Source organism: Megalobrama amblycephala, linkage group LG5 (assembly GCF_018812025.1).
Source record: "Megalobrama amblycephala isolate DHTTF-2021 linkage group LG5, ASM1881202v1, whole genome shotgun sequence".
Lineage (NCBI taxonomy): Eukaryota > Metazoa > Chordata > Actinopteri > Cypriniformes > Xenocyprididae > Megalobrama > Megalobrama amblycephala.
In genome coordinates this window covers 37588231-37605092 of record NC_063048.1, presented here as the reverse complement: position 1 = coordinate 37605092, position 16862 = coordinate 37588231, and the positions used below count along the sequence as shown (strand labels likewise).

General features: G+C 34.7%; 2 protein-coding genes across 3 annotated transcripts in view; both read left to right on the top strand.

Annotated features, from left to right (window-relative positions):
• The first annotated feature begins 1253 nt into the window (after positions 1-1253).
• spata7 (spermatogenesis associated 7) lies at positions 1254-8130 on the top strand. The gene is made up of 11 exons (XM_048192185.1): positions 1254-2043; positions 2371-2463; positions 2610-2657; positions 4062-4174; positions 4258-4709; positions 4793-4838; positions 6160-6266; positions 6532-6582; positions 6907-6984; positions 7075-7132; positions 7223-8130. Exons 1-11 carry the CDS (start codon positions 2001-2003, stop codon positions 7649-7651), a joined length of 1518 nt encoding a protein of 505 aa, XP_048048142.1. The 5' UTR covers positions 1254-2000; the 3' UTR covers positions 7652-8130.
• A 1571-nt stretch (positions 8131-9701) lies between these two features.
• Positions 9702-16862, top strand: part of ptpn21 (protein tyrosine phosphatase non-receptor type 21) — a 36316-nt gene continuing 29155 nt past the window's right edge. The window contains exons 1-4 of one of the 2 annotated variants that reach the window (XM_048192183.1): positions 9702-9878; positions 11664-11949; positions 14981-15150; positions 15232-15329. In XM_048192183.1, coding sequence (XP_048048140.1) covers positions 11770-11949; positions 14981-15150; positions 15232-15329 — 448 coding nt within the window. In that variant the 5' untranslated portion in view covers positions 9702-9878; positions 11664-11769. The remainder of the gene's footprint in view (positions 9879-11663; positions 11950-14980; positions 15151-15231; positions 15330-16862) is intronic. The other variant, XM_048192184.1, reaches the window with a different exon arrangement.

Genomic DNA, 16862 nt, shown 5'->3' with positions numbered 1-16862 from the left:
ATCAGAATACTTTTTGATTTTACGTATAAAGTAACACATTACAAGTAACACGCATTACGTAATCAGATTACTTTTTTGATGTTACGAGTAAAGTAAAGCATTACAAGTAACATGCATTACGTGATCAGATTAAATTTTATGATGTTACGAGTAAAGTAACGCATTACAAGTAACGCATTACGTAATCAGATTACCTTTTTGATGTTACGAGTAAAGTAATGCATTACAAGTAACATGCATAATGTAATCAGATTACTTTTTGATGTTACGAGTAAAGTAATGCATTACAAGTAACATGCATAATGTAATCAGATTACTTTTTGATGTTACAAGTAAAGCAATGCATTAGAAGTAACACGCATCATGTAATCAGATTACTTTTTTGATGTTACAATTAAAGAAATGCATTACAAGTAACACGCATCACGTAATCAGATTACCTTTTTGATGTTACGAGTAAAGTAACGCCTTACAAGTAACATATTTTATGTAATCAGATACTTTTTTTGATGTAACATAATGTTAAGTGTAAATAAGATAACACAAATAATGCTATGCTATCCATGTTAATAAAAAATAATATTCACTCATAATTATTTACCACAGTACCATTTACAGGAAAGATAATTCTTCAACTGTGGGTTTTATTAAGATATTAAAACCATAAAACCCCATAATAATTTAAAAACCATAACGGGGTGTAATTTACCCCATTACTGTTACTGTAGACTATATTTATTAATTATTTAAATATGCCAATAATAATATTATATAATACTTAACATTGCAGATTGTGTTTAATACTATAATTAATAAATATTGTAATTTAATTAACAGTAGCTTTTGCCATCAGCTACATCACTCATTTATATTCTGTTTTATAAATATGAATTTACTGATGGGTTAAATGTCTTTGAAATCATTGCAGAACTACATTTTCAGTTAATAAAATGTTATAATAATAAATAAAAGTTAAAAAAATAAAATATCAATAAAATGTAATAAAAGTTACATGTGAATAGCCTAAAATTTTATTTAATCTAATACATTTTAATACAACATAATATTCACTCATAATTATTATGCTCTTCTCTCATGCTTAGCTCTGTGAAATCACCTTTACAGGACGGAGAGTTCTTCATCATTCATGATGTGTAGTTAGTTAAGGTCTGGCCTGTTTGCACTGAGCAGGAACCACCCGGAGATTCCTCATGAAATATGGATGAAACTGTACTGTACCTCCTTAAGACTCAGCATCCATTAGTAATGAATGTGTGGCATAAGATCATAAACGTGCATTTTTCTAAATGAAATATCCAGTCTCATGTGTACACATTCATAGTAAATCTACTATTCTGATACACATTTACAGATTTATTTATTACTAGAAAATTTACGACTTTGACTAGTGGAAAAAATATTGATTTATGTGTTTAAAATGGTCTCTGTAGTATAAATATCTCTGAATAGTGAAATAGTTCTTAAGTAGGTTCATTTGCATATTACACAATATTTCTTTAATTATTTCAATAATTATTACACAATAATTATATTATAATTATATAATTATAAAAAAAAAAAAAAAAAAAAAACCCAACAAAACAACAACGTCATATTATTCTTATTTTTTATTTATTAATTTATTTTTAATTATTGAAGTCAGCAGAAAGTGCAAGTGAGAGTGGGACAGATGTGGGTAGTAAGAATACAAAATGTTTTCACAGATATGTTTTACTTTAGTAATTTTTATTCTAAAACAGCCCTAATGAAGTTGTGCGTGATTGCGTATACTGACGTCAGACGCACGCATAGCAACCAAAATGGCGACGGTGAAGCTTCACGGTAGCGAGGACAGATAGCTGGCAGCTAGCAAAACAGCTGTGAAAGATGATAACTGTGAAAATAAATTCATAAAGTATTATTGATATGGCTATATTACCTCATGCGCTCATGTGAATATTTAAAATGATGGTTTCCGGTGAAACACGAGTGTTTTGAGAATGAGACTCCAGCCAGAGTTTGTCATCATGGACACTAAACCAGGTAAATAATATTCGCCTCATCAAATATAATCTGACCAAACAGACACGTATACATTTGTTATGTTTATGACATGTAATTGTAATAGAAACTTGTTAAATCATGTTACTTTGCAGCACTAAACATAAAAAGTGACATGGTTGTAATGATATGTAACGTTATTTAGATATAATATCGCGTTAATAGACCATAGTTTTTGAATATTTACCACGGTAAAATCAAAATAGCATGGCAGTGACATCTGAGACCGTTTGATTTGTTGTCTCCTGATTGAACTAGAAACAATTCTAGTTATTTATAAATATTGATGTATAAATATTAATCTTTTAGGGTACTGTCTTGGTTCATCTGGCAAACTGATGAATCAGTACATGATTAAAGACCACATGCTGTCACATTACAGAAAGCTGTATTCAGCCAAAGGTAAGTGCCAAATTAAAATGCATGCCAGGATGTCAAGTTTATAGCTTTTACATGTTTATAATCAAGGCTATTGGAAAATGTTTCCTTTATGCTTTATTCCTGTCTAATTTAATTATATACTCACCACTTATTTTGTTTTCTTTTAGCTGCTGTGGACTGTTCAGTGCCTAAAAGCATGCAGAGCAATGTCAAATGTAAGAGAAAGTCCTGTATTACCAATTCATTTCATTTTAAAATACACAAAATATCATGCATAATATATACGCTGCCCTCCAAAAGTTTGGAAACGCCCTAGAAAAGTGTGGTTTTGGACAATATTGGCATGAATCCTTTTTAATTTGTGATAATTTTGCACTGATAAGGGACAACACAAACGACAAAAACATATTTTATTATATAAACAGTTTATACAAAAAAAAAAAAAAAAAAAGTTTTGATTCATCAAAATATCCAGCATTAGCAGCTATCTGAACTAAACTGGGTTCTGATTGGTTCATTGTATTGTAAACTTAATCGGCAATCAATTGTTGAAGCTATTAAGGTGTGCTGACCCAAACATCTTTCACAAACCTGGACTAAGCTTAAACCAGTAACCAGGCATCACAGCTGGCAAAGGGGCGTGTCTGACTTTGACATGTATATATTGCCATTATTATGTAATCAAAATGAAAATTATTATTGCTGGTCTTCAATGATAATGTCAAGTTACTGTAATGTATTTGCACCAAAAAATGATAAGGATTTATGCTGATATCGTCCAAAAACACACTTTGCCAGGGGTGTTTATATTTGCCAGGGCAGTGTATATATATATATATATATATATATATATATATACTTATTCAATTACCAAAGAAGCATGTCAAAATTACCAAAAGCAATTACCAAAAGCATGTCAGAAAAAGATTTTCTTATCAACGTGATAAAATGTTGTGTAGCAAAAATGAATATACCCTCCTAAAAGCTACTACAAACTAAATAAAAAGTTTCTGGTGTAAGTTTAAGGAAATGTTTGATCAACAGGTAAGTATGTTGAACCAAAACATTTAAAGAGAAGTAATTTCTTGACAATTAAAAGTGTTATATAGCCCACTGAATCATTCTCAGACTTAATGCTGACAACAATGGAAGCACTTGGGAGAGAACTGTCAGGAGACTTATTTCTTAGCACAAAAGAGGACAGTGGTATAATACCAAATCATTGTTTTAAGTGTGAAAATATAGCAAAAGTAACACAGAAATTCAAAAACAATGGACTACTGACAAGGCCCCTGAAATAATCAGGCCTTCATTTTAAGCTTTCATTTAGGGATGAGGGATTTTTTTGCTAGACAAAGAGCAGGAGAAATACCAAGCGAGTGTCTCAGAGCCAGCAAAAGCTTTATCAACATGACAATGAGGATATGCATTCTCCCAAGGTGAAAAACCTTCTGTGGACATGTATTGCACTCAATCTTAACACTCTTGAGCACCTGTGGGGGATTCTGTAGAGACGAGTATATATAATATATGAAATCAAATATATTTAACATTTTGTATAACCAGATATAACCTCATTAATTTAAAATATTTTTTTTCACTCATTTTTACCTCTGTAGATGTTGATCAGAAGCGTCGTGAGTCAAGGAAAGATGCTCTGAGTCAGTCGAGAAGATCTGATTCCCAGAGGAGCACAAGGATAAACTCAAGAACCTCCTGCTCTACTAAAAATGTACGATGACATCTAGAGCTTCATCAAGTCACATTGCTGTACAGAAATTGTGTTCAGAGCTGACGTTTGCTCTTTGTTTCCAGAGCAGACCATCGGTTCAGGGTGACGAGAGTGCCTATCATTACCTGGAGCAATCGCTGATGTCGTCGCCCAGGATCAGCACCTCATTTCATTGCAAACAAATTGTATATCCCTCCCAAACATCTGGAACCCCTGCGAACCACTTCCGATCTGCCTCAGAATTGAGTTACCGAAGCCCAAACCCTCACTGGCAGGACGCGGGTCCGTCCTGTGCCACGTCTGCCAGTCAGAGAGGGTACAAGAGCTTTCAGGATCCCACGCAGAAGACCTACAGCGGTGACGTACTGCTGAAACACGCTCATCGCTTCACTCCGGAGAAACCCTTCACCCCGAGAACGCTGAAATCAGACCACAAGCCCATGCTGTTACAATACCGGTATTACACTCCTCCACGGAGGAAAGTGGAAGAGGAGAAATCGTCCTCTGTTATTCGCCAGGAGACGCGCCACGGGAGGTGCGGTGTAATCACTGATACTATTATGTGAGGTTTAAAAACGGCCGTCTGATGGTGTAACGCGTTTGTTCTGTTGTCTGCAGCACACGGTCCAAACGAGGCTTTTCTCCACCCATCGAGTCGCTCCAGGCAAGTCTGAAGTCATCCATCCATCCATCCATCCATCCATCCATCCATCTATCATCATCCATCCATCCATCCATCCATCCATCATCCATCCATCCATCCATCATCCATCCATCCATCCATCCATCCATCCATTTATCTATCATCTATCTATCATCATCCATCTATCCGTCTATCTATCCATCCATCATCCATCCATCATCTATCTATCTATCCATCCATCATCCATCCATCCATCATCCATCCATCCATCCATCATCCATCCATCTATCATCCATCCATCCATCTATCATCCATCCATCCATCCATCATCCATCCATCTATCATCCATCCATCCATCCATCCATCCATTTATCTATCATCTATCTATCATCATCCATCTATCATCTATCCATCCATCATCCATCCATCATCTATCTATCTATCCATCCATCATCCATCCATCCATCCATCATCCATCCATCTATCTTTCTATCTATCCATCCATCCATCTATCGTCCATCCAACTATCATCCATCCATCCATCATCCATCCATCTCTCATCCATCCATCTATCTTTCTATCTATCCATCCATCCATCTATCGTCCATCCAACTATCATCTATCCATCCATCCATCCATCCATCCATCCATTTATCTATCATCTATCCATCTATCATCATCCATTTATCATCTATCTATCTATCTATCTATCTATCTATCTATCATCCATCTCTCATCCATCCATCTATCTTGCTATCTATCATCCATCCATCCATCCATCATCATCCATCCATCCATCCATCCATCATCTATCTATCCATCCATCCATTTATCTATCTATCTATCTATCTATCTATCTATTATCCATCCATCGTCCATCATCTATCCTTTCATCCATCCATCCATTTATCTATCATCTATCCATCTATCATCATCCATCCATCATCTATCTATCCATCCATCCATCATCCATCCATCTCTCATCCATCCATCTCTCATCCATCCATCTATCATCTATCCATCCATCCGTCCATCATCTATCTATCTATCTATCTATCTATCTATCTATCTATCTATCTATCTATCTATCTATCTATCTATCTATCTATCTATCTATCTATCTCTCCATCTATCTGTCTGTCCGTCCGTCAGGATAATGATTGAAAAGCTTCATCATCACATGTTCCTCCTTCAGTTGTGTTTAAAGCGTCCCAGGATGCACCTGATGAGGTTTTTTGATGAATGTCTGTAGTGAGCAGAGTTTAAATCTAGACAAAGTAGAAGCTCAAATAGAAACACACTGACGTCTTGTTAAATATTTTGCTTTTTTAATCTTTTGCAGACATTAACTCTTGATCACGAGTGGTCGGATGGAGAAACGGATTCATTTAGACATCATGGCAAGACAAACCGGTTTAAGAACAGTGATTTTCTTCTCTCATCCTCCAGGTAAAAGGCATCTTCCAGATTACTGTATATAACACAAATACCACATGTTTCTGTAATAATCATATAAAGCATGCACATTCTAACATTATCTACTGTATATATCATTGAAAAGTTACAGTCAGCACACTTTTGCTACCAAGAAAATGTAATGAGCTCATCAAAACATACGAGACAGACATGACGTTGATCAAAATGTTTTCGGACATTTCTTTTGCATTATTGCACATTTATAAGTAAGTGAGAAGACTCTTTTCTTTTGTTTCAGGATTTCACCAGAAGGCATGAGATCCCCCATAATGAGAAAAGTTTCAGCAGAGTGAGTGTCCTGTATTACACAAGAGATATTACACTAATGTGGCATTTAATCTGCTAATATTCCACTTAATATTGTTAAAGTGGACCTATTATGCTCTTCTACAAAGTCTTGGTGTTGTTTTGGGACTCAACTAGAAGATATTTTTCTCATACATGCTCAAACAGTAACATTACACACTAAAGAAAGAAAAACAAGTAAAAAAGCATCATAGGACCCCTTCAACAAAGCAGAGACTTTTAGAAATAATGATGTATTTGATATGATACAAGAGTACAATCATAACAATCAGTTGTATTTTTCCCGTGTCATTCCTCTTTTCACCAGGGAGGAAGAATTGATGTACCTGGAGTTCATTACAGACGTGACGAATGAGATCCTGACGCAGGGCCTTTACTCTGACAGGTGTGTGAGATCTTGATTCACGTCTGGAGACAAACTGCAAGGCATTTTTGTGTCACTTTCTAGTGCTAATCAGTCTAACTGTCCTCACAGGGTGCTGAAGAGAGTGTTTGAACGGCACATTGACATGAACAGACATCGATTAGACGAGGTGAGGATTTTGGATTTTACCTTTTATTCAAAGTGACTTAAAATGAGGAAAAGCACAAACAATTTTCCATCTCTCTAATATTCCCAACAGAACAAAATGCGGCACCTTCTAGACAATCTGCAGATGGACCTGCAAAGTCCTCCTGCGGCCTCCATCACGTCACTGGGTGCAGGAGAATCCCATTATCCTTTGAAACGGCTGCCACCACATGATGTTGATTATCTTCTCCATGACGTGTTTAATGAGGAGCGAGGACAGATGGAGGACGTCACTCCTGCTGCAGCATCCACACCTGTGAACCAGAGCCTGGACGTGGAGTTTAATCACATCCTCCTGAACGAGGATGAACATCTCACCTGTGCTGTGGGAAATGAAGACGATCGTGGAGTGTTAGAACAGGTCGATGAACTTGGGAAAATCATGGCGGAGTCTTTAAGTGTGTCAGAGACGCTGAAGGATCAACAGGAAGAGTTTGAACAGGAGCAGACGAGAGGTGACGTCAGTGATGATGAGTTCTAATCTGCAAAAGCACAAAGATTTTTCTTTTTGATGCTGTAAGAATTTCAGATTTCCTTTTTGTTTACTTTTTTAGTGTTATGAAAGTGTGTTTTCCAGGAATCGATAGTTATACAAGCCATTCCAGTATTTTCTGCAAGATGTTTGCAGGTGTTCAGTACTTTTTTCATAATTTTTCTGCTCCTAATGTGGCTGTTTATTGTTTAGGGTTTATTATTCAGAACTCATGCTGTGACGTTTACTTGAATGTTTCAGTTTGTGACGCTGCAGTATTCATATTCACTGATTTACTTGATACAGCGGATTTTATTTAACATTTGAAAGACGTCCATCTTTAAAACTTTTGTAGGTGTTACAGACACACATATATACACACAAATACACACTCTCTCACACAAACACACACTCTCTCACACAGAAATACACACTCTCACACACACACAAATACACACTCTCTCACACAAATACACACTCTCACAAGCTCTCTCTCACACACACACACACACACACTCACACACAAACACACACTCTCACACACACAAATACACACTCTCTCACACAAATACACACTCTCACACACATACACACTCTCTCACACAAATACACACTCTCACACACACAAATACACACACTCACACTCAAACACACTCTCTCACACAAATACACACTCTCACACACACAAATACACACTCTCACACACACAAATACACACTCTCACACACAAATACACACTCTCACACACACAAATACACACACTCACACACAAACACACACTCACACACACACACACACACACTCTCACACACAAATACACACTCTCACACAAATATACACTCTCACACACATACACACTCTCATACACACAAATACACACGCAATCTCACACACAAACACACACTCTCACACACACAAATACACACTCTTTCACACAAATACACACTCTCACACACACAAATACACACGCAATCTCACACACAAATACACACTCACACACGCACTCTCACACACTCACGCACAAACACACACTCTTACACACACAAATACACACACTCTCACACACACTCACATACACAAATACACACTCTCTCTCAAACACAGACTTACATACAAGCACACACACACACACTCTTTCTCATACACACATGCACACACACAAAATAAAAATATATATAAATATATGCTTAATTATTGGACAACTGACAAACTATTAAATGCCTAGTAAGGAATCCATCAAAACCATCACTAACAGGAGGTCTACATTTGTTTTAGTTTACGATGCACATAAAAATTGCAGTATTCATAAATGCTTAAGTAAACATAATAAAGCTGTCTTTAAAGTGACCACAAGTGTCTTAAACAGTTGTGTACTTTGAATACTTGTTACACTGAAAAATCCAATATAATTTACATTGTTAGTTTCCCTTTAGTCGGTTTAATTGTCTACTGAGTGTTTTGCCTTTTTAACTACTGAGAAATGAATAACTTTTTACCTGTGTGTTCTCATATGTATTTTTATATTTCAAATGACTTTTACAGACTACTGTATTTTTGATGCATGAAATAGCCAATAGATAATAAAATGCTTTTGCAATCACATTTGATTCATGTTTATTATAAGAGAATTGAATCACATCAGCAAATGATTCTGTAGCTTCAATGAAATGCTCTCTAACAGATTACCAGGCACAAATATGACAAACAAGACCCACAAATCCTCAAAAGATGATAAAGTCTTGCTTATCACAGCAAAACTCCTCTCAGTTTCAGTGTGGTAATGCGCAGCTGCTCTCATTCCACGCATTCCACGCACCTGACGTAACGCGCGACCTGTATCGAGGCGCAGCACAATTGCTCAATTTATTAATCTCAATCTTCATTTAAATCTCACCATATCTTTCATGTCTAAAAAAAATCAAAACTGAATTTCCACCTGTTCCCCATCACAATAAGTTCTCGTGAATGTGTTAAAACGGTAAAAAAGCGTTCAGACTTCATGGGTGTGAGAGAAAATAGAGCTGCGGATGAATATGATCCCGCTCACCTTTCCTCTGGTATTCCGAGCGGATGTGACGCAGCAGCAGGAGTGTGACCCGAGGAACCTCAAACATGCGTCAATCCCGAAAAAAACAAACTCCACCAAATATCGGATTATTATCTTAAACCCTAATTCACACCCCAAAAACTATCCATGTTATAAATTAAGGATATAATAAATCAGATAACCCAGCAGGTAAGCGGCGGAGAGCCGTTTAATCTACTCTTTTTACTCGTTTAACTCAAAAGTGTTAGCAGTGTTAGCCAGCGCGCGCTCTTAAACTATAATTTACGCTAAAACTCAATACTTCTCAATAAATCATATGTATTTAGACGTTTAAATGTGTGTTTGAAGACTTTGACGTCTTATTTAATGATGTGTTTAAGTCCAGTTTGGATGCGTGCGGTTTTGTGGTCACTTGTTGCTCCCAAAAGTTAGTCAGACATTTTTTGGTGTTTGTTTATATTTCGTAAATGCTGTAAAACTCATCTATTTTGAATATTATCCGAAGGATTAAGAGCGTTGATGTATTTTTATATAATAAAGTGCATATTTTGACCGATTTAGGGGTTTTAAATGCCTCCTCTGTTTTGTTTATGCTGTTTTTGTTTGATGTCATTCATATATGGACCATAATATAATGAATAATTGTTGTATTTATAATAAAACAGGTTGTTTTATTAAAAATACCATAATTATAAATATTATGAATGTATATTAGCATGTGTATAACGTTAAGTCAGTGTGTGAAATTAATTTAGTATATGTTTGCTCTGATTACACTAGTTTTTTTGACTGATTGTTTCATAACTATATGAATTATGTTATTAATCTCAATTATGAATCAAGTTTTCAGTTTAAATAAAGGAGCAGACTGATTGCTGCATGACAGCTTCTTTTTTTTTTTTTTTTTTACATGTAAATTTGTTTCATGTCATGCTTCTAAAATAGGTTTTAATAAATGCATTTATTAATATTAATTAGCCATGGCAAGGCATTTTGTAAATGCATAGACAACCATAGAAGTGTTGTTTATGAAACACACTAAGCTAATTTTGCATTAGTATTAGTCATATTACTAAGTGACAGATGAATTTGGATTCAAACAATAAAAGATATGCATAAAATTTGGTAAGCTTTTTCTAACTAAATCTAAATTTGTTTCATGTCATGCTTCTAAAATAGGTTTTAATAATTGCATTTATTAATATTAATACACCATGCATCCATGATAAGGCATTTTGTAAATGCATAGACAACCATAGAAGTGTTGTTTATGGAACAAACACTAAGTAATATTGCATTAGTATTAGTCATATTACTAAGTGACAGATGAATTTGGATTCAAACAATAAAAGATATGGAAAGCGTAAAATTTGGTAAACTTTTTCTAACTAAATCTAAATTTGTTTCATGTCATGCTTCTAAAATAGGTTTTAATAAATGCATTTTTTGCACATTCCCAAATTTCTATATATCCTAATTATTGTTAATATGTAATTCATTATTTCCAGGAGCTCATTGCTTCTACCTTCAATTAAACTGCTAACAGTGATTGTAAATTAATTGCCTAAATTACTACATTATTAGCTAACTGCATTCTCTAAATTGTAATGTTGACATGCATTCTCTGTAAAGCTGCTTTGAAACGATATGCATCGTGAAAAGCGCTATACAAATACATGTGAATTGAATTAATTAGCCATGACATGGCATTTTGTAAATGCATAAACAACCATAGAAGTGTTGTTTATGGAACACACCCTAAGTTAATATTGCATTATTATTAGTCATATTACTAAGTGACAGATGAATTTGGGTTCAAACAATAAAAGATATGGAAAGCGTAAAATTTGGTAACCTTTCTCTAACTATGCATAGTTGCATTTTATTATTTGCATTGTTTTTGCCTTTTATCTGTGACCCACTGCTGAGCAGATAAATACTGATATCACTGTAAATCTGTTTGTCTTTATCCAGGGACTCATGTGTTTGTCTTGTGGAGCCCTGTATAATCCAGCACCTCTCCATGGATTAAGCGCAGAGAAAAGCTGAATCGAATCATTCTGCTCGAGGAAGGTTCAACATGCCCCTTCCGTTCGGATTAAAACTCAAGAGAACCAGAAGATACACAGTGTCCAGCAAAAGCTGCCTGGTCACCCGCATACAGCTGCTCAACGGCGAGTATGTGGAGTTCACGCTTTCGGTGGAGAGCACGGGCCAGGAATGTCTGGAGGCAGTCGCGCAGAGACTCGAGTTACGCGAGGTAGGTTGCTGGACGTCCCCTGGCTACTACTTGGTTTAATCTGGTCGAAATCACCTTAACACACCATGGGCGTGTGTTTATTTTAGCTCGCTGGTGCCGTCTGGAGTCTAGGCTATTCTAGGACTGCAACCAAAATGCTGTCAAACACCCTAAATGCGCGTGTGCCAAGAATTCAGCCTGGACTAAGTGCACTTCATTTGTATGCAGTCTGAATGTTGCTGCAAAGTCAGATTATCATATCAAAATGTAGATTGCCAGATGTTGTATGAGAATCACACATGAGAGTATATACTGTGGTTTTTAGTAGCCTAAAGTTCACTAGAACAGTGATTTAATCAGCGGGAGCTAATTGTGTGCTTGCAGGATTTTAGAAGAGTGAGATTAAAGCAGAACTATGACAGTTGCGTATTAGAATTGACAAAATATCATGTCCAGTTTAGCTTCAAGATTGTTGGTTATATGTATATCATGCAATGCATAAGGAGAAGCGTATATTTCATTTCAGATTTTTCACCCATTTTGGTAACATTTCACAATAAGGTTGCATTTGTTAACAGTAGTTAAAGAATTAGTTCAGTTCAGAATTAAAATTCTGATAATTTGCTCACCCCATGTCATCCAAGATGTTCATGTCTTCTTTCTTCAGTCGAAAAGAAATTAATGTTTTTGAGGAAATCATTCCAGGATTTTTCTCCATATAGTGGACTTCACTGGGGTTCAACGGGTTGAAGGTCCAAATGTCAGTTTCAGTGCAGCTTCAAAGAGCTCTACATGATCCCAGACGAGGAATAAGAGTCTTATCTAGAGAAACCATTGGCCATTTTCTAAAAAAAAAATAAACAATTATATACTTTTTAAACACAAATGCTTGTCTTGCACTGCTCTGTGACGCGCCACGCATGACGTAATCATGTTGGAAAGGTCACGTGTGATGACAAACTCCATCTCATTTTCTCCTCCAACTTCAAAATCATTTTACAACCTTTTTTTGTAAAGAGCGTTTGACTTAGTCTTTGAACGCTCACTTTGTAAACACTGGATTGGTGCTTCTGCCTTCGTCACGCGTGATCTTTCCAACATGATTACGTAATGCGTGGAGCATCGCAGAGCAGTGCAAGACGAGCATTTGTGGTTAAAAATTATAGAATTTTTATTTTATTTCAGAAAATGACGATTGTTTCTCTAGATAAGACTCTTATTCCTCGTCTGGGATCATGTAGAGCTCTTTGAAGCTGCACTGAAACTGACATTTGGACCTTCAACCCGTTGAACCCCAGTGAAGTCCACTATATGGAGAAAAATCCTGTAATGTTTTCCTCAAAAACATTAATGTCTTTTCAACTGAAGAAAGAAAGACATGAACATCTTGGATGACATGGGGGCGAGTAAATCATCAGAATTTTAATTCTGAAGTGAACTAATCCTTTAATTACATTAGTTAACATGAACTGATAATGAACAATACTTCTAAAGCATTCATTAATCTTTGTTAATGTTAATTTCAGCCTTTACTAATACGTTATTAAAATCAAATGATGCATCTGTTAATAGCTAACATGAACTCACAGCTGTATTTAATATTAAAAAAGATGAATAAATAGTGTAATTAACAAATTTATTGCTCATAGTTATTGTAAAGCGTTACCCACATTTTAATCATCGTTTAGCTGTATTTAAAAAATGCAGATCAATTTTAATCCTGTGCTTTGATATGAATTTTTTGTTTAAAGTAATTGCAAATATTGCATGCATGTAGTCTGACTAAATATGAGTCATAAAAACCACATGCATTGCATAATGATTATATGAAGCAATGTGGAAAAAAATGTTTAAAATAGTTTTAAATTAATCATAGCTTCATCACACTGCATGTCAATGCTTGAGGTGTGTGAGGGATTTAATCAGCTTGTTTGGATTTTGCAAATTTGAGCTTAAAGCGGAATAAATTAAAACAGCTTGTTTTAGCCTTTAAAGTTGACAGATGTCGTGTCCATTTTTTGGATTTTGGGTTAAATGTATATGAATGCATAAGATGTGTAAAGTGCATGTTTTATGTGCTGTAACTGGTCACTCATTTTAATTACCATTCAACTATTTTATGGATCAATTATAGTGCTTTAATATGAATTTTTGAAAGTAGAAATACCACATGCATGTAGTTTAGGACTTAATATGAGTCATAAAAACGGCAGTAAAAGTTTTTGGAGCATAATTAATTGGAAAAATGGTAACACTTTAGTTTAGGGTCCAATTCTCACTATTAACTTGTTGCTTATTAGCGTGCATATTTCTAGGATATTGGCTGTTTATTAGGACTTATAAAGCACACATTAATGCTGCAATTTGCATGATCATATTCTACATCCCATAATCCTACCAATACAAACAAAATTGAACTACCTTACTAACTATTAATAAGCAGTAATTAGGGGTTTATTGGTGCAAAAGTCATAGTTAATAGTTAGTAATAGTTAATAGTGAAAATTGGATCCTAATCTAAAGCGTGATTGATAAATGTTTTAGCATATAAAGTTGACAAATAACAAGTCTTTTATTTATTTGTTTATTTATTTTTAAGATTTCAGGTTAAATGTATATGAAATCATAAAGTAGATGCTGTAGCTGGTCAGTTTTTCACTTGTTTTAGTCACAATTTTAGCTATTTCTGCAGATCAGAGACCATCATGCTGTGTGACATGAACGTAAAAGTACAAATATTCCATGCGTGTTGTATTTCAATTAGTTTGAGCTGATAAAAATTAAAGGGAATTGCATAAATAGTTTTAGATGAAGTTTAGGATGTCACACCACAGGACAATGCAGTCAAATATCCATTTCCAAGCCAATTTCTTGATTTTTTTTTTTTTTTTTTTTTTTTTTAGCTGCAAATCCTTTGCCAAAGTTTCATCTAAGTCAAAGCTTTGATAGTCTTCACAGAAAAACTGTTTTGAAGTCAAGCACATGAATGTTCGCCGGCCTGTTGTTTCTCATGAGTAAAAGAACAATCGGTGAAATTCTGTTCATTCCCCAGATAACATATTTCAGCCTCTGGTACTACAACAAACAAAACCAGCAGAGATGGATTGATTTGGAGAAGCCGCTGAAGAAACAGCTTGACAAGTACGGACTGGAGCCGACCGTTTACTTTGGGGTGGTGTTCTACGTGTCGACTGTCACCCAGTTACAACAAGAGATAACCAGGTTAAGGACAAGAAAATTACTGAAAATGATCACATTAGTGCTGTTACAACGCTTTTACTCACTTCCTGTTTTTTCATGCAGATATCAGTATTATCTCCAGCTGAAGAAGGACGTTCTGGAGGGGAAGATCCCATGCTCCATTGAGCAAGCCATCCATTTGGCCAGCTTGGCTGTGCAAGGTATTTTTTTCCTCTGATATGTTTGGCATTTCGGGTATTTGAATATACTGAGATATTATAATTGATATATAATTGCCCCCATTTTCAGATGATTTAGTTGTCATTAATCTTTCGTGTGGGCCATTTGTAATATTAATATTCTCTTCGGTTGGAAGTACATTAAAAAATGAAACTCCATAATTTACTCAGTGAAAATATACAGTGATTGTGGTGGAGTTTGTCAAAAGTTTGGAATAATAATGATTTGTTAATGTTTATTATTAATAGTAGTTCAATGAACAGCAGGCAATAGAAACTTGTGAAAGTGATTTACTCTCCATTTTGATAAATTTAACATGACTTTGGTGAATTAAAATGATTCATTTCTTTTTATCTTACCTCAAATGTTTGAATGGTAGTGTGTCACGGTTTTCATAAAAATATGAATCAGCAAAAACTTGTTTCAACATTGATAATAATCAGAAATGATTCTTGAGCAGCAAATCATCATATTAGAATGATTTCTGAAGGATCATGTGACACTGAAGACTGGAGTAATGATGCTGAATCACAGGAATAAATTACATTTTAAAATGTATTCACATGGAAAATAGTTATTTTGAAATCCATTTTATTTATTCCCAAATTCCATTTTTTCCATTTTAATTTTTCTGGATTCCATTTTTTCAGTTTTAATTATTTTTTTTTGACTCCATTTTAATGGTTAAATCAAATTTTAGTAATCAAAAAGCATGTCTAATTAATTGAAATCATGAAACTTACACAGTTTATCAATTTATTAAAATTGTATCAAAAATTATTATTTTTTTAAACTGAAATTTGTTATATTTTTAACCAAATTCTACGTGTTCTGTTTTTTAAGTTTTCTGGACTCCATTTTAATGGTTTAATTCAATTTTAATAATCAAAAAGCATATCTAAATAATTAAATGACAACATTTATTATTATTTTAAATTTTATTTCTATGAAATGTTTTGCTTTTTCAGAAATTCTGTGTTGTGTATTTTAATTTTTCTGGCAATAAGATGAAGGCATAAAACATTAATTTATCTTTTAATCATATGACATTAAACAAACTTTCATCAAACAAAGTGCTCAACAGAGCTTTACTGTTAAAGTATTATTAAAGGTGCCCAAGAATGCTTTTTCACAAGATGTAATATAAGTCTAAGGTGTCCCCTGAATGTGTCTGTGAAGTTTCAGCTCAAAATACCCCATAGATTATTTTAAATTAATTTTTTTAACTGCCTATTTTGGGGCATCATTAACTATGCACTGATTTTTTTCAGCGCGCCGCCCCTTTAATTCACGTGCTCCCTGCCACACGAGCTCTCGATTATATTACAGCACATTTACAAAGTTCACACAGCTAATATAACCCTTTTACAAGATGTTCGTCATGCATGCTGTATGCATGCTTCGAATTATGTGAGTAAAGTATTTATTTTGATGTTTATATTTAATTCTCTATGAGTTTGAGGCTATATACTCTGTGGCTAACGGCTAATGCTACACTGTTGGAGAGATTTATA

Excerpts from the sequence above, each read along its gene's own strand:
- spata7 (XM_048192185.1), top strand. The coding sequence starts at position 2,001 with ATGAGACTCCAGCCAGAGTTTGTCATCATGGACACTAAACCAG. Across the intron at positions 2,044-2,370 it reads CATCATGGACACTAAACCAG|GGTACTGTCTTGGTTCATCT; the intron begins GTAAATAATATT and ends TTAATCTTTTAG. Across the intron at positions 2,464-2,609 it reads AAAGCTGTATTCAGCCAAAG|CTGCTGTGGACTGTTCAGTG; the intron begins GTAAGTGCCAAA and ends GTTTTCTTTTAG.